The sequence below is a fragment of the Chrysemys picta genome, chromosome 4 (assembly GCF_011386835.1).
Source record: "Chrysemys picta bellii isolate R12L10 chromosome 4, ASM1138683v2, whole genome shotgun sequence".
NCBI lineage: Eukaryota > Metazoa > Chordata > Testudines > Emydidae > Chrysemys > Chrysemys picta.
The window spans coordinates 33,290,732-33,304,296 of NC_088794.1; the positions used below are offsets into that span (position 1 = coordinate 33,290,732).

The following is a 13,565-nucleotide window of genomic DNA, read 5'->3' on the forward strand; positions in this document are numbered from 1 at the left end:
AGAAGCCTTACTTCCCCCTCCTCCAACACGGTCGGATGACTACGCAAAATTCCAAGACCTCTTTAAAAGAGTTGCCAATGACTTGAGAATTAACTTGGAGGAAGTCACTGAACAACAGCATGAGTTAACGGACATCCTACAGCCCTCTTCTTCCACTAAGGGTATGTCTACACTATGGGATTAATCCGAATTTATATAATTCGGATTTGAAAAACAGGTTGTATAAAGTCGAAATGTATGCGACCACACTAAGCACATTAATTCGGTGGTGTGCGTCCAAGTACCGGGGCTAGCGTCGATTTCTGCAGCGTTGCACTGTGGGTAGCTATCCCATAGCTATCGCATAGTTCCCGCAGTCTCCCGCGCTCATTGGGATTGTGGGTTAAGATCCCAGTGCCTGATGGGACAAAAAACATCGTCGCAGGTGGTTCTGGGTACAGCCTCACCTCCTCCCTCCCTCCCTGCATGAAAGCAACGGACGGCAGACAACCATTTTCGCACCTTTTTTCCTGGGTGGGTGAACACTGCAGACTCCATACCACGGCAAGCATGGAGCCCGCTGAGCTCAAGACAGCAGTCATGAACATTGTAAACACCTCGCGCGTTCTCGTGGAGTTTATGCTCAGCCAGGACCAGAAAAACGAGGCGAGGAGGCAGCGGCGGCGGCAGCGCAGCGACAAGCATGATGAGGACATGAACACGGACACGGATGCAGAATTCTGTGAAACCACGGGCCCCGGTGCTTTGGAGATCATGTTGTTAATGGGGCAGATTCTATCCATGGAATGCCGATTCTGGGCAAGGGAAACAAGCACAGACTGGTGGGACCGCATAGTGTTGCAGGTCTGGGACGATTCCCAGTGGCTGCGGAACTTTCGCATGCGTAAGGGCACTTTCATGGAACTTTGTGACTTGCTGTGCCCTGCCCTGAAACGCCAGAATACCAAGATGAGAGCAGCCCTCACAGTTGAGAAGCGCGTGGCGATAGCCCTGTGGAAGCTTGCAACGCCAGACAGCTACCGGTCAGTCGGGAATCAATTTGGAGTGGGCAAATCTACTGTGGGGGCTGCTGTGATGCAAGTAGCCAAAGCAATCACTCAGGTGCTGCTACGAAAGTTAGTGACTCTGGGAAATGTGCAGGCTATAGTGGATGGTTTTGCTGCAATGGGATTCCCTAACTGTGGTGGGGCGATAGACGGAACCCATATCCCTATCTTGGCACCGGAGCACCAAGCCACCGAGTACATAAACCGCAAGGGGTACTTTTCAATGGTGCTGCAAGCACTTGTGGATCACAAGGGACGTTTCACCAACATCAACGCGGGCTGGGCAGGAAGGGTTCATGACGCTCGCGTCTTCAGGAACACTACTCTGTTTAAAGGGCTGCAGCAAGGGACTTACTTTCCGGACCAGAAAATAACCGTTGGGGATGTTGAGATGCCAATAGTTATTCTTGGGGACCCAGCCTACCCCTTAATGCCATGGCTCATGAAGCCGTACACAGGCAGCCTGGACAGGAGTCAGGAGCTGTTTAACTACAGGCTAAGCAAGTGCAGAATGGTGGTAGAATGTGCATTTGGCCGTTTAAAAGGTCGCTGGCGATCATTATTGACTCGCTCTGATCTCAGCCAAAGAAATCTCCCCATTGTTATTTCTGCTTGCTGTGTGCTCCACAATCTCTGTGAAAGTAAGGGGGAGACCTTTATGGCGGGGTGGGAGGCTGAGGCAAATAGCCTGGCTGCTGATTACGCGCAGCCAGACACCAGGGCGATTAGAAGAGCACACCAGGAAGCGCTGTGCATCAGAGAAGCTTTAAAAACCAGTTTCATGACTGGCCAGGCTACAGTGTGAAATATCGGTTTGTTTCTCCTTCATGAAAACCCGCCCCCTTTATTGACTGATTTTCTGTAAGGAACCCACCCTCCCCCTTCCCCCAGCTTTCTTTCAAACCAAATAAAGTCACTATCATTTAAAAATCATTTATTCTTTATTAATAGATTAGAAAAAGAGGGAGGGAACCCGGGTGGTATTTGGGAGGAGGATTGCTGGGAAGGAAAAAGCCACAAAGAAAAGGTTAAAAAAATGACAGCCTTTTGCTTGGGCTGTCTACTGGGGTGGAATGGGAAGGTGTACGGAGCCTCCCCCGCGTTCTTACATGTCTGGGTGAGGAGGATACGGAACATGGGGAGGGGGGAGGGTGGAACAGGGGCTGAAGCGGCAGTCTGTTTTCCAGCAGCCGTTCCTGAAGCTCCACCAGACGCCGGAGCATGTCTGTTTGCTCACGCAGCAGCCCCAGCGTTGCATCCTGCCTCCTCTGGTCTTCCTGCTGCCACCTCTCATCTCGAGCGTCCCTCCTGTCCTCACGTTGGTCCCTCCTGTCCTCACGTTCACTGGCTTCTTTCCTATACTTTGAAACTGTTTCCTTCCACTCATTCAGATGAGCTCTGTCACTGCGGCTGGATTCCATAATTTCAGAAAACATCTCGTCTCGCGTTCTCTTCTTACGACGCCTTATCTGTGATAACCTTCGGGATGGAGGAGGGAGGCTTGAGGAATTTGCAGCTGCTGTAGGGAGGGGAAAAAAGAGAGAATTGTTTAAAAAGCTACATTTTGCAGAACAATGCTTATACTCTTTCACGGTGACCAACACTATTCACATTACATAGCACATGTGATTTCTGTGCAAGGTCGCATTTTGCCTCTTAATGCTGAGTGCCTGTGGCTTTGCTGCTAGAGATCACAGGTCTGGGCAACAGAATTCGGCTTGCATGCGGCCATGGTAAGCCATTGTCTTACAGCTTCTGCGCCCTCCTTTCCCACATACCAAGCATAACCTGTAGAGTGCTGCGGTTTTTCTGTTAACATTCAGCAGCAGCAGAAAACAAACTAACCCCCCCCCCCCTCTTGCCATGAATTCTCTGGGATGATCGCTGTACCCCTCCCCCCCACCGCGTGGCTGGTAACAGGGAAGATCCCTGCTAGTCAAACGCGAAAAACTCAGGGCCAATTTCCCATCTGCGCTTGGCTAACTGCAGGGAAGGATTTATTTTCCGCCACAGGCAAACAGCCCAGTAGGAACGGCCACCTCTGTCCCCTTAATTAAGTTCCCGTATTTCAACCAGGTTACCAGGAGTGATATCACTCTCCTGAGGATTACACAACAAGATAAAGAACGGATGTTGCTTGAATGCCAGCAAACACCGGGACCATACGCTGCCAGGCTTTGTCAGGCAATGATACCAGATTACTTGCTGCAAGCATGGCGTGGTCAAGTGTCCTACCATGGAGGAGGGAATAAGGATGCACTGCCCAAAAACCTTGTGGCAAGGCTTTTGGAGTACCTCCAGGAGAGCTTCATGGAGATGTCCCTGGAGGATTTCCGCTCCATCCCCAGACACGTTAACAGACTTTTCCAGTAGCTGAACTGACCGCGAATGCATCCCAAGTCCTCAGGGCAAAGTAATCATTAAAAACCGTTTGCTTTTAAAACAAGTTTTATATTTTAAAAGGTAAACTCACCTGAGGTCCCTTCCATGGGGTCAGAGTCTTGGGTACTGGCTTGGGAGGGTACTTCAGTCAGGGTGATAAAAAGATCCTGGCTGTTGGGGAGAACGGAGTGCTGTGTGCTCTCTGCAAGCTCATCCTCCTCCTCATCCTCCTCCTCCTCCTCCTCTCCCCCATCGGCAGAATCCTCAGGCGTCGCTGATGAGACTATCCCCGACCCAGAATCCACGATCACAGGTGGGGTAGTGGTGGCAGCCCCCCCTAGAATTGCATGCAGCTCGGCGTAGAAGCGGCATGTCCGCGGCTCTGACCCGGAGCGACCGTTTGCCTCCTTTGTTTTTTGATAGGCTTGTCTGAGCTCCTTGACTTTCACGCGGCACTGTAGTGAGTCTCTATTGTGGCCTCTCTCCATCATGCCCTTGGAGATTTTTTCAAAAGTTTTTGCATTTCGTCTTTTAGAATGAAGTTCTGCAAGCACTGAATCCTCTCCCCATACAGCGATCAGATCCAGTACCTCCCTCACGGTCCATGCTGGTGCTCTTTTTCGATTATCAGCCTGCATGGTTACCTGTGCTGATGAGCTATCTGTGGTCACCTGTGCTCTCCACGCTGGGCAAACAGGAAATGAAATTCAAATGTTCGCGGGGCTTTTCCTGTCTACCTGGCCAGTGCATCCGAGTTTAGATTGCTGTCCAGAGCGGTCACGATGCACTGTGGGATAGCTCCCGGAGGCCAATACCATCGAATTGCGGCCACACTATCCCTAATTCGAAATGTTAAAATCGATTTTGGCGCTACTCCGCTCGTCGGGGTGGAGTACAGAAATCGATTTAAAGGGCCCTTTACATCGAAATAAATAGCGTCGTTGTGTGGACGGTTGCAGGGTAAATTCGAATTAAAGCTGATAAATACGAATTAAAGTCGTAGTGTAGACCAGGCCGAAGGTTGCATTACCAATCAACGTAGCCCTTTTAGAACCCGCTAAGTCCATCTGGCACGCTCCAGCTACAAGCCTGCCTACCTACCTGTAAACAAGCGGACCGGAAGTACTTCATCCTTTCTAAGGGCTCTGAATTCCTTTTTACCTATCTGGTGCCAAACTCGTTAGTAGTAGATGCAGTGAACCAAAGGGCCAAACAGTATTCCCGCTCCACCCCAGCCAACAAGGAAAGTAAACGCTTGTCCTCTTTGGTCGTAAAGTATATGCATCCTCGACATTACAATTTCATATAGCTAATTATACTGCAGTTCTTGCAAAATATGACCACAGAAACTATAATAAATTCATGGACTTTATTGACGACCTCCCAGAACAGAAAAAACAATAATTCACATCTCTGGTTTCCAAGGGACAAATCATATCACGTACCGCTCTTCAAGCGGCCCTCGATGTAGCCAACACTGCAGCAAGATCGACCGCCACAGCAGTGGTCATCCGCCAAGGTTCACGGCTCTCCTCCTCTTTCTTTCCATTGAAGATCTTCCCTTTGACGGTGAAAAACTTTTTGCTTCCACCATGAACAACGTGCTTCACTCAATGAAGGACTCAAGGGCAACCATCCGGTCCTTAGGTCTCCAGACACCTACGACAAGAAGACGGCAATATAGATACCAACCTTACCAACGTCCACGCTACCCCGCATATACACAACACTGCCATAGACTACAGGAGCAACAACAACAACACCAGAGACCAAGATTCCAGTGTCGTCGTCCCAATTCTGCGGGGGCGCCTCAACCCCCTCCAACTAATAGGCAGATTTGAAGCCTTGGTCGAGGGTTTAGAAAACAGCGTTCCCACTTCAGCCATCACACACATCTTTGGATACTGCCTACGACCATTCTCCCACCAATGGCAGAACATTACCTCCGACAAGTGGGTTATAGAGGTGGTTACAATTGGATACGTCATCCCGTTCCTCTCCTTGCCACCCACCCTCCCTGTCCCTCTTCAGGGACCCTTCTCACGAGTGACTACTCCTCCAAGAAGTGCAACATCTCCTTCAAGTGGGAGCAATAGAAATTGTGCCAGAACGACACAAAGGGAAGGGTTTTTACTCCCATTATTTCTTAACAGAAAAGAAAACTGGGGGATGGCGACCAATCCTCGACCTCAGGTGGCTCAACAAATTTGTCAAAAATCAAAAGTTCAAGATGGTTACTCTCACCACCATAATCCCAGTGCTGGAGCAGGGCGATTGGTTTTCAGCCCTCGACCTACAGGACGCCTATTTTCATGTGACTATACACCCGGCCCACAGACGCTTCCTACGTTTTACTCTTGTCCCACGTCGGTATCTCTCTCGCTCATACTTGACTATCTATTGGATCTTAAGCGATCCAGCCTTTCTTTCAGCTCCATCAGAGTCCATTTAGCTACTATTACAACTTTTCATGACAAAATTGATGATACTTCTGTTTTTGCTCATCCAATCACTAAGCGTTTCCTCAAGGGACTCCAAGCCCTATACCCAGACATTAAACCACCTACCACCCCATGGGACCTTCATTTAGTACTAGCTTGTCTAACTCAACAACCATTTGAACCCCTAGCCACGTGCTCCCTTTTACACCTTTCGATGAAAACTGCATTTTTAGTGGCAATTACCTCCGCCAGACGGACAGGAGAAATAGCAGCTCTTATGGCAGACCCACCATATACGCTATTTTTCAAAGACAAGGTTACCCTCAGATTACATCCCAAATTTCTTCCAAAGGTGCATTCGTCATTCCACATTAATGAGCCGATACACCTACCAACCTTTTTTCCGAAACCACATGCGAACTCATTCGAAGCCACAATGCATACATTAGATGTACGCAGGGCCTTGTCCTTCTATTTGGATAGAACAAAACCTTTTAGAAACTCTTCTAGACTTTTTGTCTCCATCGTGGAGCATTCCAAAGGTACTCCTATTTCTACCCAGAGACTTTCAAACTGGATTTCTCAGTGCATCTGGTTGTGCTATCAGATGAAGAAGGTGACACCTCCAGACGGCATCAGAACGCACTCCACTAGATCTCTGGCTGCCTCTGTAGCTTTCTTATGCAAAGTTCCCCTGGCTGATACCTGTAAAGCAGCCACTTGGTCCTCTGAACACACATTTGTTAAACGCTATGCCCTTACTCAAGGCCCTCTCTCTGATATACGTTTGCGTTTAGGGATGACTAACAACAGAAGTAACGGAAGAGGAGAAGGACCTAGGGGTTCTTGTAGACCGGAGGTGACTATGAGTCGACAATGTGACGTGGCGGTGAAAAAAGCCAATGCGGTCTTGGGATGCATTAGGCGAGGTATATCTAGTAGGGATAAGGAGGTGCTGCTTCCGTTGTAAAAGGCGCTGGTGAGACCTCATTTGGAGTACTGCGTGCAGTTCTGGTCTCCCATGTTTAAAAAAGATGAACTCAAATTGGAACGGGTGCAGAGAAGGGCCACTAGGATGATCAGAGGAATGAAAGGAGACTGTCGTATGAAAGGAGACTGGAGGAGCTCGGGTTGTTTAGTCTGACAAAACGAAGGCTGAGGGGGGATATGATTGCTCTCTTTAAATATATCAGAGGGATAAATACAAGGGAGGGAGAGGAATTATTCCATCTTAGTACTAATGTGGACACGAGAACGAATGGATATAAACTGGCCGTGGGGAAGTTTAGGCTTGAAATTAGACGAAGGTTTCTGACCGTCAGAGGGGTGAAATATTGGAACGGCCTTCCGAGGGAAACGGTGGGGGCGAGGGACTTGTCTGGTTTTAAGATTAAGTTAGATAAGTTTATGGAGGGAATGGTTTAATGGTAAAACATATTAGCTGAGGAATACCGAGCAATGGTAGGTAAATAGTATAATGGCTAACAAGGGTCAGGCTGGAGACTCTTGCCTACATGCTCGGGGTCTTACTGATCGCCATATTTGGGGTTGGGAAGGAATTTTCCTCCAGGGTAGATTGGCTGAGGCCCTGGAGGTTTTTCGCCTTCCTCCGCAGCATGGGGCAGGGATCACTAGCAGGAGGGTTCTCTGCCAATTGAAGTCACTAAGACACAGGATTTGGGGACTTCATCAGCAGAGTCAAGGGAAGGGTAGGGACGGTTTTGTGGCCTGCAGCATGCAGGGGGTCAGACCAGATGATCATAATGGTCCCTTCTGACCTTAAAGTCTATGAGTCTATGTATTTTAGAAATCACACTGCTCTAGTGCATATTGCTGCACTGGGTAGACAAGCCCTCAGATTCAGGAATAGACTCAGATCTCATTCTCTGGGTCTGTGTTGTTTGCTTATTCAGTTTAAAGTGTGTGGGTAGTAGCTGCTCAATCTTCCACCAAAATGCAAAGTATGGTCTTAGCCAGCAAGGTAAAAGGAATAAGGGGACAGAAGTGTAAAGATCTTTCCCCAGAAAACGTTTCTCTGGTGTGCTAACCTCTCCCTCCTTGAGTGTATGTGCCTCTCCCTTTAACCTCCCACCACTCCCCCCAAAAATCTGGAGCATTCTTTGGTGCAGTGAGCGGAGAGAGAATCCACAATGGGAAAAAGTCACGAAAACGTTGAGATGTTCTTTAGCTATGCCCAGGGAGGGAGCAGGAAATGGTAAAACAGGCACCCCTGTCAGGCAGAGTTTTCTGAACTGTCCTCATAGAAAACTTAGTCAAAGCTGATTAATCCAGATCTGGGTGCATATCTCATTCATGGGATATAGTGTGGTCTCCTTATATGCACCTTTATCCTTTTCTGAGACTATATTAAAATTGTTTAACCATAGAAATAAGGGGTAGTGTACAGTTTGTGAATGGTCTTTACCCCGTTCATATTTTTGCTTTGTGTTCTGCTGTAGGGGAATATTGCATTGTTTGAGGCATGCTGTAAGGAGAGAATACAGCAGTTTGATGATGGTGGTTCTGATGAAGAAGATATATGGGAAGAAAAACACATTGCGTTTACACCGGAATCCCAGAGACGATCCAGGTGAATAGTGTTTGTTTTCCATCCAATTTGTACTACAGAAGAACCTCACTGTTCTCACTGAGTACATCTGTTGATGCAGATTCTTGACTGCTTGGAAAGCCTGCGTAACAAAGAGAATTCAGAGACAAATTGAGTAGTTGCTGCTGTTCTTGGTTAACTTATTAGAGGATATGCCCAGCACCTGTCCCTTCCAATCTTCTGCCTCTGTAAGAGGTTTAGGCATCAGCCCTCTTTGCTACTCAGCACTTCTTCAGCTTTCCTTTTTTCTTCCATCCTTGCTCCTTTCCTCCACTGCCTCTTGGGCCAAACCTCCGCAGTCGTCCTCCTGGTTATGATTTTCAGAGGCACTGAGCTGTCCAGCCCAAGCAGCCTGCCTTCCCTTCAGCATGCTACACCAGCAGGAGGCTAGTGTACTCAGGCTCTATAGTGCCAGGGTCCCCCTCCTTGTGCTGCAGTAATGGAGATTTTTTTTCAAAGAGCAGGTTGAGGGGAATCTGTTGTCCCCGGTGCTTCCACTGCCCCTTCAGCTTTCTACTGTCATCCAGAATTTCCTTTCAGGGATCCCTTTGGAATGTCTCCTCTGACCTTTGCTCAATAGCACCATATACCCTGTTGTCAGTTCTCCCTCCACTTGCAAATACCTGTGACCAGGAATTTATGTGCCAGACCATTATGTTGCTGCTGCATTTAGGAATGTGTATAGGGCCAGGTTATCAATGCTCTGATGTCCATGCAGAAGTGAAGGAACAACCTGGATGTCCGTCTGGAAGGGAGGAGGAGTGGGGAAGCTGTTGCTCTGCTCTCCTTAGGACTACTTCTGGGCTTCCTCTGGCATTTGCAGCAGCCCATGTGGAGCAAATGAAGTCCATCTCTGCTTTTTTGCCTGTTGTTGTTTGGCCTGGCCCGTAGCTATACTCCCTCCACTTTCCTATTTACCCTTGCATGAGGGCAGTGGCAGCCATCTTTCCTTTCCCTTGTTGCTGTGGGAGAGGAGATGGGTCAGTTAACTTTGTCAAGTCAAAAAACACCCTAAAATCTTCATCCTTTCTGGCAGTGCTGAAGAGTAAGTTTAATAGCTAATGCTGCAGTGTAGTTCCAGCTGATCCCTCAGTGTTTATGGTCAGACTTGCCTCATTCCTACATGCTAACTTGATTTGCAGTTCTGTTTTAATCTTGGGAAAACTTCACTAGCCAATGCACCCCAGGGAATTCCTTCTAAGTATTGAATGTAAACAATCCCTTTATATTTTTTTGAAGCTCGGGCAGTACGGACAGTGAAGAAAGTACAGACTCTGAAGAAGAGGATGGAACAAAACAAGACTTGTTTGAATCAAATACTAATACAGAAGACAAAATGGAAGTGGACTTAAATGAACGTAGGTGGTTTTTATCCTACTGCCTCCATCTGCTTAGATTACCTGATGGAGGAATTAGATTGCAAGTTATCAGTGTGGGAAAATGTAATGGTCATTCAGTTAAGTGGTAGAGCATAGTTCAATTTTGTCTTCCTTACCACTTTATTGAGGTCCCTGAAGTTTAATATCTCACCTTTGCAAAAAGAGATTTTCTGAATAAAGTCCTCATAGCAGGATGTGAGTGTTGTCAAGTCTGAGCACCTCAGGTGCCTGGCTGAGTCAGACACCTGATTGTGTAGGCTCTCTGTGAGCTAGGAGGTGAAAACATTCCCATTTATAAAATGGGTTTGGGTTTTTTTTAAAGAAATTGTTTTTCCTCCAAAAGGGATGAGTAGTTTTAAACAAGTTTGAATCTGTTTAAAACTGATAAAAGCTTTGGAGACCATCAGTCTAAACCATTTGATATCTTCACTAAAACTAGTGAAAATAAAAATTTGACTGTGAGCAGAAAATATGTACCCGTTTCAGACAAACTTTTACTCCATGCTGGTTCTTTTTTAATAGTTTTACACAGGAGCCAACAAGTGACTTGGGCAGTAGATAAAGACAGTTAATGTTTTAAGGCATTAGACTTCTAGGGGTTCTTAAGCCTGGTCTGAACACACAGTTGTACCTGTTTTACTAAAGGGCACGACTTTATTTTATACTGATTTAGTAAAAGTGGTGCAATTTTGTTTGTAGATAATCATATCAGTTTAAACATGGCTTAGGTCAGTTTGGGTCGCATCAGTAAATTCACAGGTGCAAGCTAAACCGATATAACCTCTTTTAAATTGAGAGTCCACACATACAAGTTGCACTGGTTTAATAAAACTGATTTAAATTAAACCAGTGCAACTTCTGTGTGTAGAAAAATCCTAAGCGTTTTTTATATTGATTATAAGGAATTATAAAAACAAAATAAAATGAGGGTTTTTTCTCTTTTTTCCTTTTGTCAGATTGGTGTCCCTGGCATCTGTGTCTCAAAGTTTTGATCCTTGTGGATATCTTCCCATATCTGTCTAGACTGGGATTTCCTATTAACATTTTAGTTAGTCACAGAGCTTCCTTTTCAGCCTGTTTTATGTATGTAAATACTAATGAAAACAAATATTTGCTTATGGGAAGATGAAGTACCTTGAATGAGTACTCTAAGTTAGACACCTATTTTCAAAATGGGAAGAATTTTAAAATGTTAAGTCCTCATTTGTTTTTTTGCAGCACTGTGCTAGTGAACTGATTAATTTATTTTCTTTGTTGAAGCTAAGAAAAACACACCTAGTAAACAGAAGCTAAACCGTGAGAACAACACTCAGTTTTAAAGAACTTTCATTTTTAGAAACAGGTGTTGACAGTAACAAATACATATTTTTTCTGTAAAATGGTGACTATATTAATCCCTGGTGTAACTCCATTAAATTATTTTAAATTAAGTGTAATTTGGTAGATTGGCTTGATTGCAGAATGCCATGAGTTATAGTGATATTTTGCTCTAGCTTCATAGACCAAATTAATTTTGTACTTGTGAATTGCATTCATTTTCTAACTTTGCATAGTGTATATTCTTTTATATGTACATTATGTAAGCCCCTATTACAATTAGGGAGTTTGCAGTGTTTCAGGATAGCTATATGTGCAGGTATAGAGTCATAACGTATTAAGAAAAGTGAATTATATCAATTTCTAAATATCTTATCATTGAAATTGTCACTGTTTCTAGCACCGAACTGGTCAGCTAACTTTGACGTACCTATGGAAACTGCACATGGTACCAATTTGGATTCTGTTGGGTCTGATGTATGGAGCACAGAAGAACCTATGCCAGGAAAAGAAACTGGCTGGGCTTCTTTTTCAGAGTTTACATCTTCTTTAAGGTAAAATAATTTTATTATTCTTCAGCCCAGGCTACCAGCTGCCAATGATAATGGAAGCTGGTACTAGTCCCTTTCAGTGGGCATATGCATGTCTTTTGCAGAAGTGTTTGCATAATACATTATGGAGTTCTGCTTTAAACATAATTAGTGTTACTTGTAGTTTGCTGTACCATGTTGTTGGGGATTTTTTGTGGAGTTGAAAGGTATATTGTGCGTAAGGGTGTCATCTACTCTACAACTATAATCTACTCAGGAGACCCAGATACGGTCCATTTCTGGTGTAGATGGTATCTAATCATACATATCTTGCTAATCAATTTGGTTGATTGCTAGGATGTTTGAGTCCTAGCCACACTTTATTTTTTTATGCCTTTTTTTTTTTTTAAATAAGTGGACTATGGCTGTAGATTGGGCCTAAGTGACACATGCAGCTGTTTAATGTGAAATAAATTGAAAGACTCTGATGGCTCTGTTTTGTGATGTAAAAAGAAAAGTTTTGTATATGTCTGAAAAATCTATCCACTCCATGAAGCCCATGGTGACTTGCTTAGACAGTCCCATAGTACTTTGAAGTGCTTGGCACTTTTTTGCTGTGTATTGGTTTACATCAGAAATAGTCAGAGCCCTAGGTATAATGGGATTGTAGCCATGTAAATATCCCCATAAATGTGAATCTTTAAAAAATTGCCAAATTATTGTGCTCCAGAATGTACTTTTTTATTTAGGGCTGGTCTATACTTGAAACACTACAGCAGCACAGTTGCAGCCAACAGCTGCCCTGCTGTAGCACTTCAGCGTAGACACTGCCTACAGCAACAGCTTCTCCTGTCTGCATAGGTAATGCACCTCACTGAGAGGGGTGGCAGCTAGGTTGATGGAAGAATTTTTCCATTGACAGATTGTTAGCTACACTTGGGGTTAGGTCAGCTTAACTGCGTTGCTCAGGGTTAGCTGGGTTGACCTAACTTTGTAGTGTAAACCATGCCTTTAGTCTCTTGCCTGCATGGTTGGTGAAGATAATATTCAGAATATAAATCAATTAAACAGATGCAGTGATGTCTGCCTGAGTCTGCAGCTGCCCTGAAGCAACTGGTCCAAGAGATGTGAACTGCACCATTCATCTCCATTGGGTTGTTATAATGAAGTCTCGTATTATTTCAAATGTCACCATTACAGCTCTTCAATGCAATGCCCGAAATGGGGGCAGGGTGCAATTGGCAGCTAGCTTGTCAAGAATTACTGGTGTGAGGACCAAGTAATTCAAACTGCCCTCCCAAATTTAAAATGAACTCTGCTCATAGATGATGGGAAAGAGATGTATTCCCTCTCTGTAACAAGTGTCCAACTATTTAATAGGTAACAAAACCAAAAACTGTTCCTTACCTACCTGCCAATATCTGTATTATTTCCTGTAGCTTCTGCAATGCAATTAAACATTAACAGTACCAAAATCTACAGCACATTTCAAAATTGAAAATTTGGGGGCAATGTACAATAAATTGAATTTAATATCAAATTAAATAACACAAGGGATATTGTCTGACCTGGACTGCTTGGAAGTAAAAATGAACAATGCTGCATAATTTCAAGGTTTCTGCTGCAGTTTTGGGATCCCAGTCCCTACTGTGTAAATTGCATCTTGTGCCCTTGGAATAGTAAAGGAATGAACCCACTATTGTTTCAAATTCACTTCAAAATGAGACCCTAATTCTTCAGTTGATAGCATGTGGGTGGACTGCTATCCTGCACGGAGCATTGCCTTTTATGGGACTTAAAAGCATGCTTTCATGAATAGTGATATTTTTGCTGAATCAGGGCAAGAAATCATTTACAATTAT

The 13,565-nt window shown here is 44.9% G+C and overlaps 2 protein-coding genes across 48 annotated transcripts in view; one reads left to right on the plus strand and one right to left on the minus strand.

Annotated features, from left to right (window-relative positions):
* Positions 1-13,565, plus strand: part of PPP6R3 (protein phosphatase 6 regulatory subunit 3) — a 131,460-nt gene that overhangs the window by 100,696 nt on the left and 17,199 nt on the right. For all 47 annotated transcript variants that reach the window (XM_065594610.1, XM_065594617.1, XM_065594618.1 and 44 more), the window contains 3 exons: positions 8,329-8,459; positions 9,717-9,835; positions 11,574-11,727. In XM_065594610.1, coding sequence (XP_065450682.1) covers positions 8,329-8,459; positions 9,717-9,835; positions 11,574-11,727 — 404 coding nt within the window. The remainder of the gene's footprint in view (positions 1-8,328; positions 8,460-9,716; positions 9,836-11,573; positions 11,728-13,565) is intronic.
* Positions 1,985-4,195, minus strand: LOC135983359 (uncharacterized). Its single transcript, XM_065594652.1, has 2 exons — positions 3,520-4,195; positions 1,985-2,565 (listed from the first exon to the last, which is right to left on the minus strand). The coding sequence occupies exons 1-2, from the start codon at positions 4,064-4,066 to the stop codon at positions 2,075-2,077; spliced, it is 1,038 nt and encodes a 345-aa protein (XP_065450724.1). The 5' UTR covers positions 4,067-4,195; the 3' UTR covers positions 1,985-2,074.

Bases quoted from the DNA above. Each gene is read 5' to 3' on its own strand.
- LOC135983359 (XM_065594652.1), bottom strand. From the start codon at position 4,066: ATGCAGGCTGATAATCGAAAAAGAGCACCAGCATGGACCGTGAGGGAG. The intron at 2,566-3,519 runs GTGAGTTTACCT...CCCTCCCTACAG, and splicing joins CCCCATGGAAGGGACCTCAG to CAGCTGCAAATTCCTCAAGC.